The following is an 18,174-nucleotide window of genomic DNA, read 5'->3' as shown; positions in this document are numbered from 1 at the left end:
CCCTCTCACCTCCTGCTCTGTGGTTGCTCCTTCCAAAAAAACAACCAGTTGGTTGTTTTGGGTTTTTGTTTTTCTTTCAAGACTTTTTTTTTTTTTTTAAATACTTTATTTTTATTTTTGTAATTATTTTTTGATTCTGTATTAATTTGTCATACTTGTACCATTGGAACCACAGTAAAAGTGAAAGCTTTGAAAAACTCTCTCTCTCCCAGGACGTGGTGCAGCAGAACAACACCTTGATAGAGGAGATGTTACATCTCATCATCATGGTCGTCGGTGAGTATGGACGGAATAACTATTTTATTTTATTATGATACAATATTCTCATAACATAGCAGATCATATTTGCATTATGTCAAAACTTCCATTTGATTGACCTGTTCTGGTTCAATCCTGAAAGACTGTCATGTGTGAAAAGAACCAATGTCATTTACTGTAACTGAGTCTGTTTATTCCCGTTAAAGGAATTGGTGTTGTACAGCTTTTTTCATCCCAGAATTTTCCTTTAATATTTGCGTGCGTGTGTGTCCCAGGCGAGCGCTACGTGCAGGGCGTAGGTCAGGTGGAGTCGTGTGACGACATCAGGAGGGAGATCATCCATCAGCTCTCCATCAAGCCCATGGCCCACAGCGAGCTGGTCAAAGCCCTGCCAGAAAACGTACGTGGGTGAACCCCACCCCTGTGATAACCCTGCCCAAACCTCACCCCCCCCTTGTTAACCCCACCCATTACCACAGACATAACACCACCCGTCACCCACCACCCCCATCATGTTAACCCCACTTAAAACTCACTGACCCCACCCCCATGTTTTCACCACTCGTCTTCCACCACAATGTTAACCCCAACCAAAACGCCATCCCCCTTTAACTCCATCCATAACTCACTACTCATAACTCCACCTCCATCTTAACAACACCCAAAACAACTTCCACTACTACAACAGCAACACTGATCTTTCTGTTTTCCAGGAGAACAAGGAGACGGGCCTGGAGAAAGTCATCGACACCGTGGCTCTGTTCAAGTCAGTCACTGAGTTTCTACTTAGTTTGGAGTTGTAGTGAAGGTGTAGTTTGCTGACTGACTGACTGACTGTGTGTGTGTGTGTGTGTGTGTGTGTGTGTGTGTGTGTGTGTGTGTGTGTGTGTGTGTGTGTGTGTGTGTGTGTGTGTGTGTGTGTGTGTGTGTGTGTGTGTGTGTGTGTGTGTGTGTGTGTGCAGGAAGCCAGGGGTCACAGGTCGAGGTCTGTACGAGCTCAGACCAGATTGGACCAAACACTTCAACCTCTACTTCCACCATTACTCAAGAGCGGACCAGTCCAAGGTACCACACACACACTGACAACACACACACACACACTGACAACACACACACACACTGACAACACACACACACACACACACACACACTGACAGCACACACACACACACTGACAGCACACACACACACTGACAGCAGACACACACACTGACAGCAGACACACACAATGACAACACACACACACAATGACAACACACAAACACAATGACAACACACACACACACTGATAGCAGACACACACAATGACAACACACACACACACAATGACAGCACACACACACAATGACAGCACACACACACAATGACAACACACAAACACAATGACAACACACACACACACTGATAGCAGACACACACAATGACAACACACACACACAATGACAGCACACACACACACAATGACAGCACACACACACACTGACAACACACACACCATGAGAATACACACACTGTACTGAGCGTTGTCTTTAGGGCCCGGACGATAACTCTTCTGAATAACTTTTGGTATCGGTTGAAATGTCACTGACAAGTGCTGATGAAGGTTTTATCCTTCCAATGCTGACACCAGGCATGAACAGATTTAGAAGCCACCGGTAGCAGTAAGTCAAACTCTGAATGTTCTTCTAACTTTCCGTTGCTTCACTAAATCTTCAATAGAGTCGACATTCGTCCGTGGACATTTCATTTTAGAGAAGAATAAATGTAATCTTGGGGAGTATGAAATAACCTGTAAAAGTTTGTCGGTGTGCATAGTAAGCTGAGACTGAGCGAACATCAGGGATCGGCCGACATCCCTGCTGGAGTTTTAGTCCTAAAATAAAAGAAAACTGACATTCCTTACTCTCCCTAAAGTCAATCAAAAACAAATTCCGTGTTTGTGACCTCACACATGAAGTTCGCTTGCCGCTCCGACGCATCGGGTCTGAATCTTGTCTGTTTTATTTTAGTCCCAAAAGTTTATGATGTGGATGAAATGCAGTGTTTGGTGGTTTAAATGGAAGCGTGTTGTTTCTAACAATCAGTGGTTTCCACACAGACAAGGAGGCCGTACTGTTTGAGGACAGGCAGTGGACAGCCACGTTCTACCTTTTAAGAATGAAGTAATAACACGTGGAAAGTGTATCCTCTCCTCTAGGCACACGCCAACAGGGCTCCTACATTACCCACAATGCAATGTCTTAAAGCGACAGGCCCTGTCACGACTGGATTTACATTTATTTTTCTGCCAAAATAAAAATATATAGTAAAAATATAAATGTAATATCTGCATATAATAGATGATAATTAGTTATCAGAACTTTTTGCCCGCTATAATTGGTATCCATATCGTGACAAAAAAATCTGTTGTCGTGGTTACTGTTGGTCGTGTGTGTGTGTGTGTGTGTGTGTGTGTGTGTGTGTGTGTGTGTGTGTGTGTGTGTGTGTGTGTGTGTGTGTGTGTGTGTGTGTGTGTGTGTGTGTGTGTGTGTGTGTGTGTGTGTGTAGGCTGAAGAGGCACAGAGGAAACTGAAGAGACAGAATGCAGAAGATTCTGGTAAGAATACTCTTCTACCTCTCCCCCTTTCATCCAACACTCTTGTCTCCTCCTGTCCAACTAATCTCCACCCACTCCTATCCTTCACTTCCTCCTTTCTTCCGCTCTTTCACCCCCCCACTTCCTCTTAAGTATTAAATGTACTGTATGTAAACTGTAGTCGACTATTAGTCGTCAGTTCAAGCCATTAGTCCACTAATCGTTGCAGTTTTATCATATGAGTTTAATTATGTAAAAATATGTTTTTGGGGCATCAGAAAATGGTTTGAGTTCCTGGGCTGAGAAAGAACGTTATAAGTAACGTTGTTAACACGGTGCTACATGACGGATAAATACTCAATCTAATACCCAGCCTTTAAAATATACATTCAATTTACAAGCACTGCGCGCACAAAGCACCTGTTGATCACACCGGTTAAACATGACATCGGTTCAACCTATTAGGCCCTTTTATTATTTTATTAATTTACACACCTTTAAATTACATGTTGTCACAATTTGCACTGAAATGTGGCGTACATGTGTCTGACAACCAGCGAGGCGACTGAACATGTATATTTGTTAAAATGAGTTTGAAATGAAAAGACCTCTAGAGTTTCAGACACGGGTGCAGCCGTACAGAAGTGAAGGTTCATTTTGACGAGGTGTAACCCCCGAATGAAGCTTTTGTTTTTCCTGCGACCGGGTTGACAAAGACTCTTCTCGGAGACTGACGTTTGGTTGACTTTTTGTCACTAATTTATCGTGTGTGTGTCTGTGTGTGTGTCTGTGTCTGTGTGTGTGTGCAGCCCTGCCTCCCCCCTCAGTCCCCCCCCTGTGCCCCCTGTTTGCCAGCCTGGTGAACCTGCTGCAGTGTGACGTGCTGCTGTCACTGCTGTGCGCCGTGCTGCAGTGGACCACGGAGCCCAGTGGGGGACACTGCACCGAGTCCATGCTGCAGAGGGTGGGTGCAGCAGATAAGACTAGAGTGATAAACTGTGTCTGTGCTGCTGTGTAGTTATCATTAACATAACTTGGTCAATTTGAGCAACTTAAAAAAAAATACAAAACACAAAACTTTGAGAATAACCTATGTATTTTTTTGGTTTTCTCAACCTATAATCAAGAAATGAAGTTGTAGATTTAAGGAGTAGATCAGGGCTTTGCAACTGCGTTCTCTTGGGTGCCAGACTGATACATTAAACACACATTTTCATTGTTCAGAGCTATAGCTGCACTTTAAGCTAAATCTCCCCCATGTCTCCGACTGATCCGTGCAGGTTCTGCACCTGATGGGAATGGCTCTGCTGGAGGAGAAGCAGCAGCTGGAGAGCAGCAGTGGAGACGACGACATCACCTTCAGCTTCACCAGCAAGATCAGCCGTTAGTGTACACACACACACACACACACACACACACACACACACACACACACACACACACACACACACACCCCTACTACATCAGACCTCATTAAAGACAAGCTTAGTGCATTTACTTTGAGGTTGAATGTGCTGCTGTTATCAGAGTGCTAGCAGTCCTTATCAGGTTGTCCCTAATGTGTGTGTGTGTATGTGTCCAGGTCCGGGTGAGGCTCCCAGCACCAGCGGCAGTATTCTGGCTCTGCTGGAGAGTCTGCAGAACGCTCCCCACCTGGAGGCTCACAAGGACATGATCCACTGGATCCTCAAGGTACACAACCTGTCCGGAACACTCTACATGTATATCTATCTACTGTATTTCCTCAAATATTGACCTCTGCCTTTATTTACCTCAACTGCAGAGGGTACCAGGCCTTTATTGGAAATAGGCTTATATTATATCAAATTCCCTCTGTTTAATAAGTATATTTGTTCATATTTTAGGATACATTTAAATCAGACTTCCGTCTGGGTGCCATGCCAAGTACATACATGTATGGTGGAAAAAAAAAAGAGAGCTCGTAGCTACCCTAAAACACTCACACTTTATTATTATTATTATTTTTACCCTGTGTTGTCAGCATGCTGGACATACAACACAGAGTATTTGTTCCATTGCATCTAGGACAGAGTTAGTCTGCAAGTGGAGTTCAACTTCTCAACCTGCAATGAAACGCTTTATTCATTCTTTAATCATCAACAACTGCTGCAATAACTCTGTCCTGTGACGAGCTGTGGGATGACCAGAGCATAGCTTTTTGTTACACACAACCACCACCAACTCCCCTCTTTGGAGAACCATCTTAACATGTTTTGGTCTTTAAACAACTATTCATCATTACTACTCCAAGAGAGAGAGAATCACCACGGGTGAGACAAATAAACATAGAAACAAACAACATGTACACGGAAAAACAAACATAGAAACAAACAACATGTACATGGAAAAACAAACAAACAAACATGTACATGGAAAAACAAACAAACAAACATGTACATGGAAAAACAGAAACATAGAAACAAACATGTACATGGAAAAACAGAAACATAGAAACAAACATGTACATGGAAAAACAGAAACATAGAAACAAATATGTACATGGAAAAACAGAAACATAGAAACAAACATGTACATAGAAAAACAAACAGAAACAAACAACATGTACATGGAAAAACAAACATGTACATGGAAAAACAAACAGAAACAAATATGAAAAACAAACATAGAAACAAACAACAACATGTACATGGAAAAACAGAAACATAAGAACAAACATGTATACAGAAAAACAAACATAGAAACAAACATGTACATGGAAAAACAAACAGAAACAAATATGTACATGGATAAACAAACATAGAAACAAACATGTACATGGAAAAACAAACAGAACAAATATGTACATGGATAAACAAACATAGAAACAAACATGTACATGGAAAAACAAACATAGAAACAAACAACAACATGTACATGGAAAAACAAACATAGAAACAAACAACAACATATACATGGAAAACCAAACATAGAAACAAACATGTACATGGAAAAACAAACATAGAAACAAACAACATGTACATGGAAAAACAAACAGAAACAAACAACATGCACATGGAAAAACATCAACATAGAAACAAATAACCACATGTACATGGAAAAACAAACAGAAACAACATGTACACATGGAAAAACAGAAGCATAGAAACAAACATGTACATTTACATCTACATTTAGTCATTTAGCAGACGCTTTTATCCAAAGCGACTTAGAATAACATGTACATGGAGAAACAAACAGAAACAACGTGTACATGGAATAACATGAACATAGAACCAACATGTACATGGAAAAACAACATAGAAACAAACATGTACATGGAAAAACAACATAGAAACAAACATGTACATGGAAAAACAAACAGAAACATGTACACAGAAAAACATCGGCATAGAAACAAACGTGTACACGGAAAAACATGAGCATAGAAACAAACGTACACGGAAAAACATGAGCATAGAAACAAACAACATGTACATGGAAAAACATAAACATAGAAGCAAACATGTACATGGAAAAACGGAAACAAACAGGTACATGGAAAAACGGAAACAAACATGTACATGGAAAAACGGAAACAAACATGTACATGGAAAAACATAGAAACAAAGCACATGTACATGGAAAAACAAACTGAAAGAAACATGTACATGGAAAACCAAAAATAGAAACAAACATGTTCATGGAAAAACATCAACATAGAAACAAACATGTACATGGAAAAACTTAAACATAGAAACAAACAACAACAACATGTACATGGAAAAACAAACGGAAACAAACATGTACATGGAAAAACAAACATGGAAACAAACATGTACATGGAAAAACAGAAACATAGAAACAAACATGTACATGGAAAAACAGAAACATAGAAAAAAACATGTACACGGAAAAACATGAACATAGAACCAACATGTACATGGAAACAAACATAGAAACAAACCACAACATGTACATGGAAAAACAAACATAGAAACAAACAACAACATGTACATGGAAAAACAAACATAGAAACAAACATGTACATGGAAAAACAAACATAGAAACAAACATGTACATGGAAAAACAAACATAGAAACAAACATGTACATGGAAAAACAAACATAGAAACAAACATGTACATGGAAAAACAAACATAGAAACAAACATGTACATGGAAAAACAAACATAGAAACAAACAACAACATGTACATGGAAAAACAAACATAGAAACAAACATGTACATGGAAAAACAAACATAGAAACAAACAACATGTACATGGAAAAACAAACAGAAACAAACAACATGCACATGGAAAAACATCAACATAGAAACAAATAACCACATGTACATGGAAAAACAAACAGAAACAACATGTACACATGGAAAAACAGAAGCATAGAAACAAACATGTACATTTACATCTACATTTAGTCATTTAGCAGACGCTTTTATCCAAAGCGACTTAGAATAACATGTACATGGAGAAACAAACAGAAACAACGTGTACATGGAATAACATGAACATAGAACCAACATGTACATGGAAAAACAAACAGAAACAACGTGTACATGGAATACCATGAACATAGAACAAACATGTACATGAAAAAACAAACAGAAACAACATGTACATGAAATAACATAAGCATAGAAACAAACATGTACACGGAAAAACAAACATGTACATGGAAAAACAGAAACATAGAAACAAACATGTACAGGGAGAAACAAACATGTACATGGAAAAACAAACAACAACGTGTACATGGAAAAACAAACATAGAAACAAACAACAACATGTACATGGAAAAACAAACATGCACATGGAAAAACAGAAACAAACATGTACACGGAAAAACAGAAACATAGAAGCAAACAACATGTACCTGGAAAAACTAACAGAAACAACATGTACACATGGAAAAACAGAAAAATAGAAACAAACATGTTCATGGAAAAACAAACAGAAACAAACATGTACACGGAAAAACATCAACATAGAAACAAACATGTACCTGGAAACACAAACAACATGTACATGGAAAAACAGAAACATAGAAACAAACATGTACATGTACATGGAAAAACAGAAACATAGAAACAAACATGTACATGTACATGTAAAAACAGAAACATAGAAATAAACAACATGTACAGGGAAAAACAGAAACATAGAAACAAACAACAAAATGTACATGGAAAAACAAACATAAAAACAAACAACATGTACATGGAAAAACAAACATGTACATGAAAAAACAAACAGAAACATGTACATGAAAAAACATAAGAATAGAAACAAACATGTACACGGAAAAACAAACATGTACATGGAAAAACAAACATAGAAACAAACATGTACATGTACATGGAAAAACAGAAACATAGAAACAAACATGTACATGTACATGGAAAAACAGAAACATAGAAATAAACAACAACATGTACATGGAAAAGCAGAAACATAGAAACAAACAACAAAATGTACATGGAAAAACAAACATAAAAACAAACAACATGTACATGGAAAAACAAACATGTACATGAAAAAACAAACAGAAACATGTACATGAAAAAACATAAGAATAGAAACAAACATGTACACGGAAAAACAAACATGTACATGGAAAAACAAACATAGAAACAAACATGTACATGGAAAAACAGAAACATAGAAATAAACAACATGTACATGGAAAAACAGAAACATAGAAACAAACAACAAAATGTACATGGAAAAACAAACATAAAAACAAACAACATGTACATGGAAAAACAAACATAGAAACAAACATGTACATGGAAAAACAAACATAGAAACAAACATGTACATGGAAAAACAAACATAGAAACAAACATGTACATGGAAAAACAAACAGAAACAAACATGTACATGGAAAAACAAACAGAAACAAACATGTACATGGATAAACAAACAGAAACAAACATGTACATGGATAAACAAACAGAAACAAACATGTACATGGAAAAACAAACAGAAACAAATATGTACATGGAAAAACAAACAGAAACAAATATGTACATGGAAAAACAAACATAGAAACAAACATGTACATGGAAAAACAAACATAGAAACAAACATGTACATGGAAAAACAAACATAGAAACAAACATGTACATGGATAAACAAACATAGAAACAAACATGTACATGGATAAACAAACATAGAAACAAACATGTACATGGAAAAACAAACATAGAAACAAACATGTACATGGATAAACAAACAGAAACAAACATGTACATGGAAAAACAAACAGAAACAAACATGTACATGGAAAAACAAACAGAAACAAACATGTACATGGAAAAACAAACATAGAAACAAACATGTACATGGAAAAACAAACATAGAAACAAACATGTACATGGAAAAACAAACATAGAAACAAACATGTACATGGAAAAACAAACATAGAAACAAACCTGTACACGGAAAAACATCAACATAGAAACAAACAACATGTACATGGAAAAACATCAACATAGAAACAAACAACATGTACATGGAAAAACATCAACATGGAAAAACTGAAACAAACATGTACATGGAAAAACATCAACATGGAAAAACTGAAACAAACATGTACATGGAAAAACAAACATCGAAACAAACATGTACATGGAAAGAAAGAAACATAGAAAAAAACATGTACACAGAAAAACATAAACATAGAAATAAACATGTACATGGAAAAACATAGAAACAAACAACATGTACATGGAAAAAAATAAACAGACACATGTACACAGAAAAATAGAAACAAACATGTACATGGAAAAACAAACAAACAAACATGTACATGGAAAAAAATAAACGTACACAAACATGTACACAGAAAAATAGAAACAAACATGTACATGGAAAAACAAACAAACAAACATGTACATGGAAAAAAATAAACGTACACAAACATGTACACAGAAAAATAAAAACAAACATGTACATGGAAAAACAAACATAGAAACAAACCTGTACATGGAAAAACAAACAGAAACAAATATGTACATGGAAAAACAAACAGAAACAAATATGTACATGGAAAAACAAACATGTACATGGATAAACAAACATAGAAACAAACCTGTACATGGGAAAACAAACATTGAAACAAACCTGTACATGGAAAAACAAACATAGAAACAAACATGTACATGGATAAACAAACATAGAAACAAACATGTACATGGAAAAACAAACATAGAAACAAACATGTACATGGAAAAACAAACAAACAAATATGTACATGGAAAAACAAACAGAAACAAATATGTACATGGAAAAACAAACATAGAAACAAACATGTACATGGAAAAACAAACAGAAACAAATATGTACATGGAAAAACAAACATAGAAACAAACATGTACATGGAAAAACAAACATAGAAACAAACATGTACATGGAAAAACAAACATAGAAACAAACATGTACATGGAAAAACAAACAGAAACAAACATGTACATGGAAAAACAAACATCGAAACAAACATGTACATGGAAAGAAAGAAACATAGAAAAAAACATGTACACAGAAAAACATAAACATAGAAATAAACATGTACATGGAAAAACATAGAAACAAACAACATGTACATGGAAAAAAATAAACAGACACAAACATGTACACAGAAAAATAGAAACAAACATGTACATGGAAAAACAAACAGAAACAAACATGTACATGGAAAAAAATAAACGTACACAAACATGTACACAGAAAAATAAAAACAAACATGTACATGGAAAAACAAACATAGAAACAAACCTGTACATGGAAAAACAAACAGAAACAAACATGTACATGGAAAAACAAACATAGAAACAAACATGTACATGGAAAAACAAACAAACAAATATGTACATGGAAAAACAAACATAGAAACAAACATGTACATGGAAAAACAAACATGTACATGGATAAACAAACATAGAAACAAACATGTACATGGATAAACAAACATAGAAACAAACATGTACATGGATAAACAAACATAGAAACAAACATGTACATGGATAAACAAACATAGAAACAAACATGTACATGGAAAAACAAACATAGAAACAAACATGTACATGGAAAAACAAACATAGAAACAAACATGTACATGGGAAAACAAACATAGAAACAAACATGTACATGGGAAAACAAACATAGAAACAAACATGTACATGGGAAAACAAACATAGAAACAAACATGTACATGGGAAAACAAACATAGAAACAAACATGTACATGGGAAAACAAACATAGAAACAAACATGTACATGGGAAAACAAACATAGAAACAAACATGTACATGGGAAAACAAACATGTACATGGAAAAACAAACATGTACACGGAAAATCAGAAACATTGAAACAAACATGTACATGGAAAAACATCAAATAGATTTTTTTAGTGTCGACCACACCCCCAGCATTTATTAGAGGAAGTGTGTGTGTGTGTGTGTGTGTGTGTGTGTGTGTGTGTGTGTGTGTGTGTGTGTGTGTGTGTGTGTGTGTGTGTGTGTGTGTGTGTGTGTGTGTGTGTGTGTGTGTGTGTGTGTGTGTGTGTGTGTGTGTGTGTGTGTCTATCTATATTTATTCCTGATGTGTTTCCAGATGGTGTTGAACATTAAAACGCAGAGAGAACGAAGCGCATCGACTTCAGCCGTCTCCACCTGGGGAACATCACAAGAGGTTACACTCACTAAGTCACACTTTAATACATATTATACATTATTACTCTAATACTCACACTGAAATACACAAGTACACACTAATACATATTAATAGCTAATACAGTGTAAAACACATTAACACGTGGAGATTCACTAGTTCTTTGTAATGTACACTAGTACACACACTAAAATACATCATGATACATCATGCAAAGGCAAGGCAGTTTATTTGTTCAGCACATTTCATACACAGGGTCATTTAAAGTTCTTTACATGAGACACTGAAGGAATTCAATTAAAACTAAAAGAAGAATAAAAAAATAAAAATGTAGGCTGAAGTGTGTGTGTGTGTGTGTGTGTGTGTGTGTGTGTGTGTGTGTGTGTGTGTGTGTGTGTGTGTGTGTGTGTGTGTGTGTGTGTGTGTGTGTGTGTGTGTGTGTGTGTGTGTGTGTGTGTGTGTGTGCGCGTGCACGCCAGGCGGTGGGAGAGAGGGACAAGGCGGAGAGGAAGAGGAAGGCGGAGATGGCTCGGCTGCGGAGGGAGAAGGTCATGGCCCAGATGTCTGAGATGCAGATCCACTTCATCAACCAGAACAAGGAGCTGTTCCAGCAGAGTCTGCAGGAGCTGGACGCCAGCGCAGCGCCCCCTGGTGGTCACGCCTCCAGGTACACACACATGCACCTGCACAGGTTTCAACTGCCTCAGGAAAGCCTCTCTCAGTATTAGTTTATTCATGTTTTGGTACTTTTCCCTCCAATCATTTTATTCTTTATTTGTTCGATCATTTTAATATGTATTGTACTTTCAGTAAGGCAATATATGTTTTTATTTCTCCATTTATACACTTTTTTTATTTATATTATAAATTATATTTTTGCGTCATTATTTTGGGTACATTTTAAGATTTGGTGAAATTGTTCTATGACTTTCATACAAATAAAACACATTGAATTAGAAAAGTTGGTTTAACCTCCAGGCTGCCCTGCTCTCTTCTTCAATACTTATATTGAATAAGCATTCCTACATTTCCTCATAATTTGTCTTAAAAATATTAAAATGTAGCCCTCTGGTATCTGTTGACACCCTATGTTGCTACACATACACAGGGTGGTCGGAGTGTGTTTTCCCATCATGCACCTGGTCTCTCCTTAGCACTCCATGCACGGTGGGCCCTGAGGTGCTGGTGTGTGTGGGTCCGCGCACGGTGCCGCTGCCGGAGCGCAGCCGCCAGACGGTGACCTGCATCCTGTGTCAGGAGGAGCAGGAAGTGAGGACGGACGGCAGAGCCATGGTTCTGGCCGCCTTCGTCCAGAGGTCCACGGTGCTGTCCAAGAACCGCAGCCGCCCACTGCCCGACCCAGGTACACAGTACTCTGAGTATTATTGCTTTGATACAATACTTTAATATGGATTCCTAACAGAACTGTATAAATGGGGCAAATAATAAGTGTTCCTCTCTCCCTCCAGAGCACCACGACCCCCTGTTCATGCATCCTGACTTGGCCTTCGGCACTCACACTGCCAGCTGCGGGCACATCATGCACGCCACCTGCTGGCAAAGGTACGCTACTGCAGCTCCCATGTAACCATGTATCCACACGTTTGTTCATGTATTTGTACATATTGGTCGCTGGGGAAACAGAAGGCAGCTCCCAGTTCGAAACAATAAAGATCAATTAAGAGAAGTTTACTTTTTGAAAACCACATTGTGGAAAATTAAGAATGTAAGCCAACAATATACATAGATCCACAGATACTTTACTAATCCCCGTAGGGAAATTATAGTGTTGCCTGCAGCTCGGTGCGCAGGGCTCAAATGGAGGTCCTGACAGGGCCCGTACGACTACCATTAAATCTCAGGTAGGGATCAAAGACATCCACGCTGGGCGCGGGCGCCACACGCCCACCAAAAAATGGTACGCCAGTGGGTGACTGCCTTGCGTGAAGCATCCAAGCCTGCATGACACACTGAGATTGCTGCCATATAGACCTTAAGTGTAGAGGTGGCTTTTCCCTCCGCAAATAGTCTCTATAGAAACTCCAATATTGGTACTATAGGGCAGTCTGAAGGAGTGTGCCCCGTTGCTTATGCCACTGGGCTAAAAAAATGCCTCAGAGTGTACTCGGGGCATGTAGAGAGCAGGCTGGCGCTCTGTATAGTGGTGACGACCACATCTGACAGGCCTGATGCTAGGAGCTTCTCCCTAGCAGGTACCAGGCCCGCAGGCACCACAGGTCTGGGCATGGGTGCCATATCATTCCATGTTCCTGAGTGAGCAGGTCCCGTTGGAGGGGACGCTCCCATGAGGGACATGTGCCGCACAGATTGGCAAACCACGGGTAGCTGGGCCAATAGGGAGCCACCAGCCGCAGCGACAGGTCATCCTCCTGCACTCTGTTGACCAACGGCAGGAAGATCGCCACGGGGGGAAAGTGTAGAGCGGCGCCTCCAGCCACGGGTAGGCCAGTGCATCGAGGCCCAATGGGGGCTGGCCTCCTCCCAGGGAGAACCATAATGGGCACTGTGTCATCTCTCACAAAGCAAACGGATCCACCTCTGCCTGGCCAGACTACCTCCGGATCTCCGCCACCACCTGGGGGTGATGGTGCAAGTCTGCTGCCCAGGTGTTACTCCGGACAATAGGTCCACTCTGTGGTTGAGTCTGCCAGTCTGCATATAGCAGAAAGCGGTTCACTATGTGGTACAGGGGAAGGGATTGGACCTCATCCTGGTGATTGATGTATGCTATCACTGACGTGTTCTGACCTCACCAAAACATGTTGGCCCGTGAGGGCTGGGAGGAAGTGTTTGATGAGTTAATAACACTATGTGCGCCGTGGTGGGATGCGTCTGTGGTTATGGTGGAGCGGTATGATACACTCCCAGCGCAGACGCCGCACAGAGTAGCCATGCGCTTCTCTACACTGATAACGCAGTCTTGCCCCTCAACAAGTTATTTTGCAGTGTCTGTCTGTCTTTACTGGGTGAATGCGCCTGGATGTGTACCACCTCTGGAAAGCCCTGGCCCTGCAATATGCCAAGGGGCAGCACCGGGGCTGCTTATGCCATCATGCCCGGCAGCTTCTGGCACAAAAGTGATGTCACTTACCGTTCTGGTCCGAACTGTGAGGCGTGTGAAATTGATATCCTGAATTCTGGCTGAAGAGAGACGGGCCATCATGGAAACTAATCGAGTCCAGTTCCATGCCTAAAAAAGGGGTGCACTGGCTGGGGGTTAACACACTTTTCTCCATGTTGATAGCGAAGCCTATTTTCATTAGATGCATGTTTAACATTTGCGTGTCTAGTATTGGGCAAAAGTTTCCGTCTTTTGGGCACCACAAAGTACCAGCTGTGATGTCTGTGTGCCCCTCTCTCGGGACGCTCTGCACCGCTCTTTTTTCGAGCAGAAAGTTTTATCTCACTCACGAGAACCTCAGTCTGATTGTCCAGGACTATAAACTCAACGTTTTCCCTTGATGGTGGGCAGGGGGACGAGCTAATTGTATGACGTAGTCCTTGGCCCCAGTCCTGAGGGCCCACAGGGAGCCCAGGACAGCTGGCCGGTGCTCACCCGGAGGCTCGGAAAGCTGTCCCCGTCCTCTGACTTCTCAGAGTCCGATGATTCCTTCGGGGCCCCGAAGGATATTCCCTCCTGCGGTTCCTCCGCAATTTGTGCCGGGAAGAAACCGCCAGTGATATGGGGGCCGGGAGAGCGCTAGGAGTGACAAGGCCAATGCGGCCAGGTCATGCGCTAACGCTAGGCGGGCAAAAGGGCTCATCCTCCGTCATAGCCCCTTCGTCGGTGTCCACCTCGCACCAGCGCGATTTCCCTTCTCCCTGCAGCGACCACAGTGTGGGTGATCACCTTCCTGGAAGCCATGTTTGTTTGTTCCCAAACGGAAAGACAAGGAAAAATAGTGAAAAAGCACTACACTATCTCACCAATCTGTACTCGAGCCGGTGACTCACACCAACTCGTGTGAGTTAGGAACCTTATGCGAAGTAAGAAAAGAGGAAGAGAGGAAGGTGAGCTGCGGTTTTATACCCCCACGCGGTGGCGTGATGTGAGCGCGGGGAACCCATATTTAACTTAAAGCAATGAATACAAGATGTGGGACTCGCATTGAAATAAATACACGCTAAACATCTGTTCAGTGCGGCAGATGAAATATATAAATAGAATCAATAAAATGACATTGTGAACTAAACCGTGTGCAGGTACTTTGAGGCGGTGCAGGTGAAGGAGCAGCGGCGGCAGCAGCGTCTCAGAGTTCACACCAGCTACGACGTGGAGAACGGAGAGTTCCTGTGTCCGTTGTGCGAGTGTCTGAGCAACACTGTGATCCCACTGCTGCCACACACACACTGGTACACACACTCACACACACATTACTACATAGTAATATGACCCATGCTAACCGTCCATTATGTTGGGAATAATTTGCAGCCAGCCGGTCATTATTGCAAAGTAATGACTTTGTGATATTGACCGCCTGGCTGCACAATGTCCTGTTTATTTCACGTCAACTTCCTCAGCAAAAGAATACTGAGAGACGCAAGATTGATTTGAAATGTCTTTGTCATCAATTATTTCTTTGTGTGCAGTGTGGAGCAGCCGTGTCCTGTTCAGTCCAGTCTGGAGGTTTGGATCAATTCCGTCAGTCAACTGACAGCAGCACAGACGGAGGTCGACCAGCAGACGGAGGGTGAGTTCTGCTGTCTGTCTGTCTGTCTGTTTGTCTGTATGTCCCTCTGTCCTCCTTCCTCTCTTCCACTCTGTACAGCAGGATCCGGGCTAAGTGTGTGTGTGTGTGTGCGTGTGTGTGCGTGTGTGTGCGTGTGCGTGCGTGCGTGTGCGTGCGTGCGTGTGTGTGTGTGTGTAGGCAGAACAGCAGAGGAAGGCGTGGAGGCCTGCGGCGAAGGTTCCTCTCTGAACTGTCCTGGCAGGTAAGTCTGAATCAGCAAGTTATTCACATGAATGTGGAAGAAAATATGTAAACACTGGACACAAGGAAATATGTTAAATAAATAAGGATGAAAGACGTGGACTCTCCTCGGTGCTCCCTCAGCACGTTCTCCAGCAGCGTCCAGGAGATGCTCACCACCTTCGGGACGGCCACGTACAAGATCGGCCTGAAGGTGAACCCCAACGACCAGGACCCCCGTGTGGCCGTCATGTCCTGGGCCAGCTGCGCCTACACCATCCAGTCTATAGGTGCCTGGAACACACACACACACAAATCAAATTAACTAATGATTAAAAAAAAAAAAAAAAATGCAAAATAGTACTTGTAGGAGTTGATCAAATTGCGCCAAATACGATGCACTTCCTGTCAGGACATCCCCCAGACAGGAAGTCCTCCTAGAGGTCAGAGCTTGATGGTGCTTGCTGTGTCTCTGCAGAGCGACTGCTGACGGACGAGGAGAAGCCACTGTTTGGAAGTTTGCCCTGCAGACAGGTACATACACTGCAGCACACACCACTCTGCTGCTGCCACTGCTGTGTTTCTGCTTCTGTCTTGTGGTTTTTCTCTTTTTTCTTTTACTTATTTATTATCAGATTTTTTTTCTGCACTGTTTTCCAACCGTGTGTGTTATTGAACGGCTATTGGCGCAGGAATTTCATTTGGAATTAATTAAGTTTTATGTGTGTATTTCAGGACGAGTGTCTGAGGTCTCTGGCTCGGTTTGGTTCTTCCTGCTGGACGGTCGCTGGTCTGGAAACAGTCCACAAACACTTCACCAGACTGCTAGCAGGTACACACTCACACACACACACACACTGTACAGATATTTTATCACCATAAATATGTGCTATAGATATTTATATGTTTTTGTATTTCTGTGTGTGTAGCTGTGGTTCCAGACATGAAGCTCAACACTCCTTGTGTCCTGGACATGGACATGTTCCACCTGCTGGTACGTCTCTGCCTCGCTCTCCCAACCTCTCTGTCCGTTTTCATTTAAAATGTTAACTAATAGGCATTTTCAACCTCCAGGTTTCCATGGTGTTCTCTTACAGCTCGGTGCCAAATTTGGACCAATCGGAGCCGAGCTGCATCGGCTCCGCCCACCTCCACCTGCTGCAGCTCATCACAGTCACTCACACCGTCCAGATACTGATCAGCTCCGCGCCAGGTGCACGCACAATACACACGCACAGCTGCAGTATTATCAAATACACCTTTCTTTACTAAACGTGTGTGTGTGTGTGTGTGTTAGAGTCCTCCATGGAGCAGGAGAACAGTGGATCAGAGTTGGAGGAAGAGGAGATGACCCTTCGTCTGTACAATACCCTGAGAACACGCCTGGACGGGTGTGTGTTTGTTTGGTTTTTTTTATCACTTCATTCATTTTTATCATCTCTTTTTGACGTGTGTGTGTGTGCGCTCTCCAGCTTGCTACCAGAGGTCTCCTCAGGTTGGCACCTCTGGCGTTGCGTTCAGGCCGGCATTCTGCCTTTCCTCCGGTCTGCCGCCATCTTCTTCCACCACCTCAACGCCGTGGCCGCGCCCCCAGAGCTGACTGGTACAAATCAACACACACCCGTCACCCAGGGCATTTTTTTGGGCTTTTTAGTTTTGAGAACAGTAATGGGGGGGCGGGGGGGGTAGAGAGAGGGAGAGACACGCAGCAAATGACCAGAGGCTGGATTTGAACCCGGGTCGCTGAAGGCATTTTGCCAGT

The 18,174-nt window shown here is 41.2% G+C and overlaps 1 protein-coding gene across 2 annotated transcripts in view; it reads left to right on the top strand.

The window, feature by feature from the left end:
- ubr2 (ubiquitin protein ligase E3 component n-recognin 2) overlaps positions 1-18,174 on the top strand; it is a gene marked incomplete at its 5' end in the record, with an annotated part of 44,642 nt that overhangs the window by 22,359 nt on the left and 4,109 nt on the right. For both annotated transcript variants that reach the window (XM_080016798.1, XM_080016797.1), the window contains 22 exons: positions 213-276; positions 534-658; positions 972-1,024; positions 1,221-1,323; positions 2,806-2,854; positions 3,643-3,797; positions 4,114-4,216; positions 4,416-4,525; positions 11,425-11,502; positions 11,961-12,148; positions 12,636-12,844; positions 12,951-13,044; positions 15,706-15,855; positions 16,093-16,193; positions 16,371-16,434; positions 16,557-16,702; positions 16,891-16,946; positions 17,148-17,244; positions 17,342-17,406; positions 17,487-17,625; positions 17,710-17,803; positions 17,885-18,015. In XM_080016798.1, coding sequence (XP_079872924.1) covers positions 213-276; positions 534-658; positions 972-1,024; positions 1,221-1,323; positions 2,806-2,854; positions 3,643-3,797; positions 4,114-4,216; positions 4,416-4,525; positions 11,425-11,502; positions 11,961-12,148; positions 12,636-12,844; positions 12,951-13,044; positions 15,706-15,855; positions 16,093-16,193; positions 16,371-16,434; positions 16,557-16,702; positions 16,891-16,946; positions 17,148-17,244; positions 17,342-17,406; positions 17,487-17,625; positions 17,710-17,803; positions 17,885-18,015 — 2,374 coding nt within the window. The remainder of the gene's footprint in view (positions 1-212; positions 277-533; positions 659-971; positions 1,025-1,220; positions 1,324-2,805; positions 2,855-3,642; positions 3,798-4,113; positions 4,217-4,415; positions 4,526-11,424; positions 11,503-11,960; positions 12,149-12,635; positions 12,845-12,950; positions 13,045-15,705; positions 15,856-16,092; positions 16,194-16,370; positions 16,435-16,556; positions 16,703-16,890; positions 16,947-17,147; positions 17,245-17,341; positions 17,407-17,486; positions 17,626-17,709; positions 17,804-17,884; positions 18,016-18,174) is intronic.

This window comes from Zeus faber, assembly GCF_960531495.2.
Source record: "Zeus faber genome assembly, chromosome: 16".
NCBI classification, from domain to species: Eukaryota; Metazoa; Chordata; class Actinopteri; order Zeiformes; family Zeidae; genus Zeus; species Zeus faber.
Note: the sequence above shows the minus strand (reverse complement) of the source record. Positions and strands in the feature narration are given on the sequence as shown.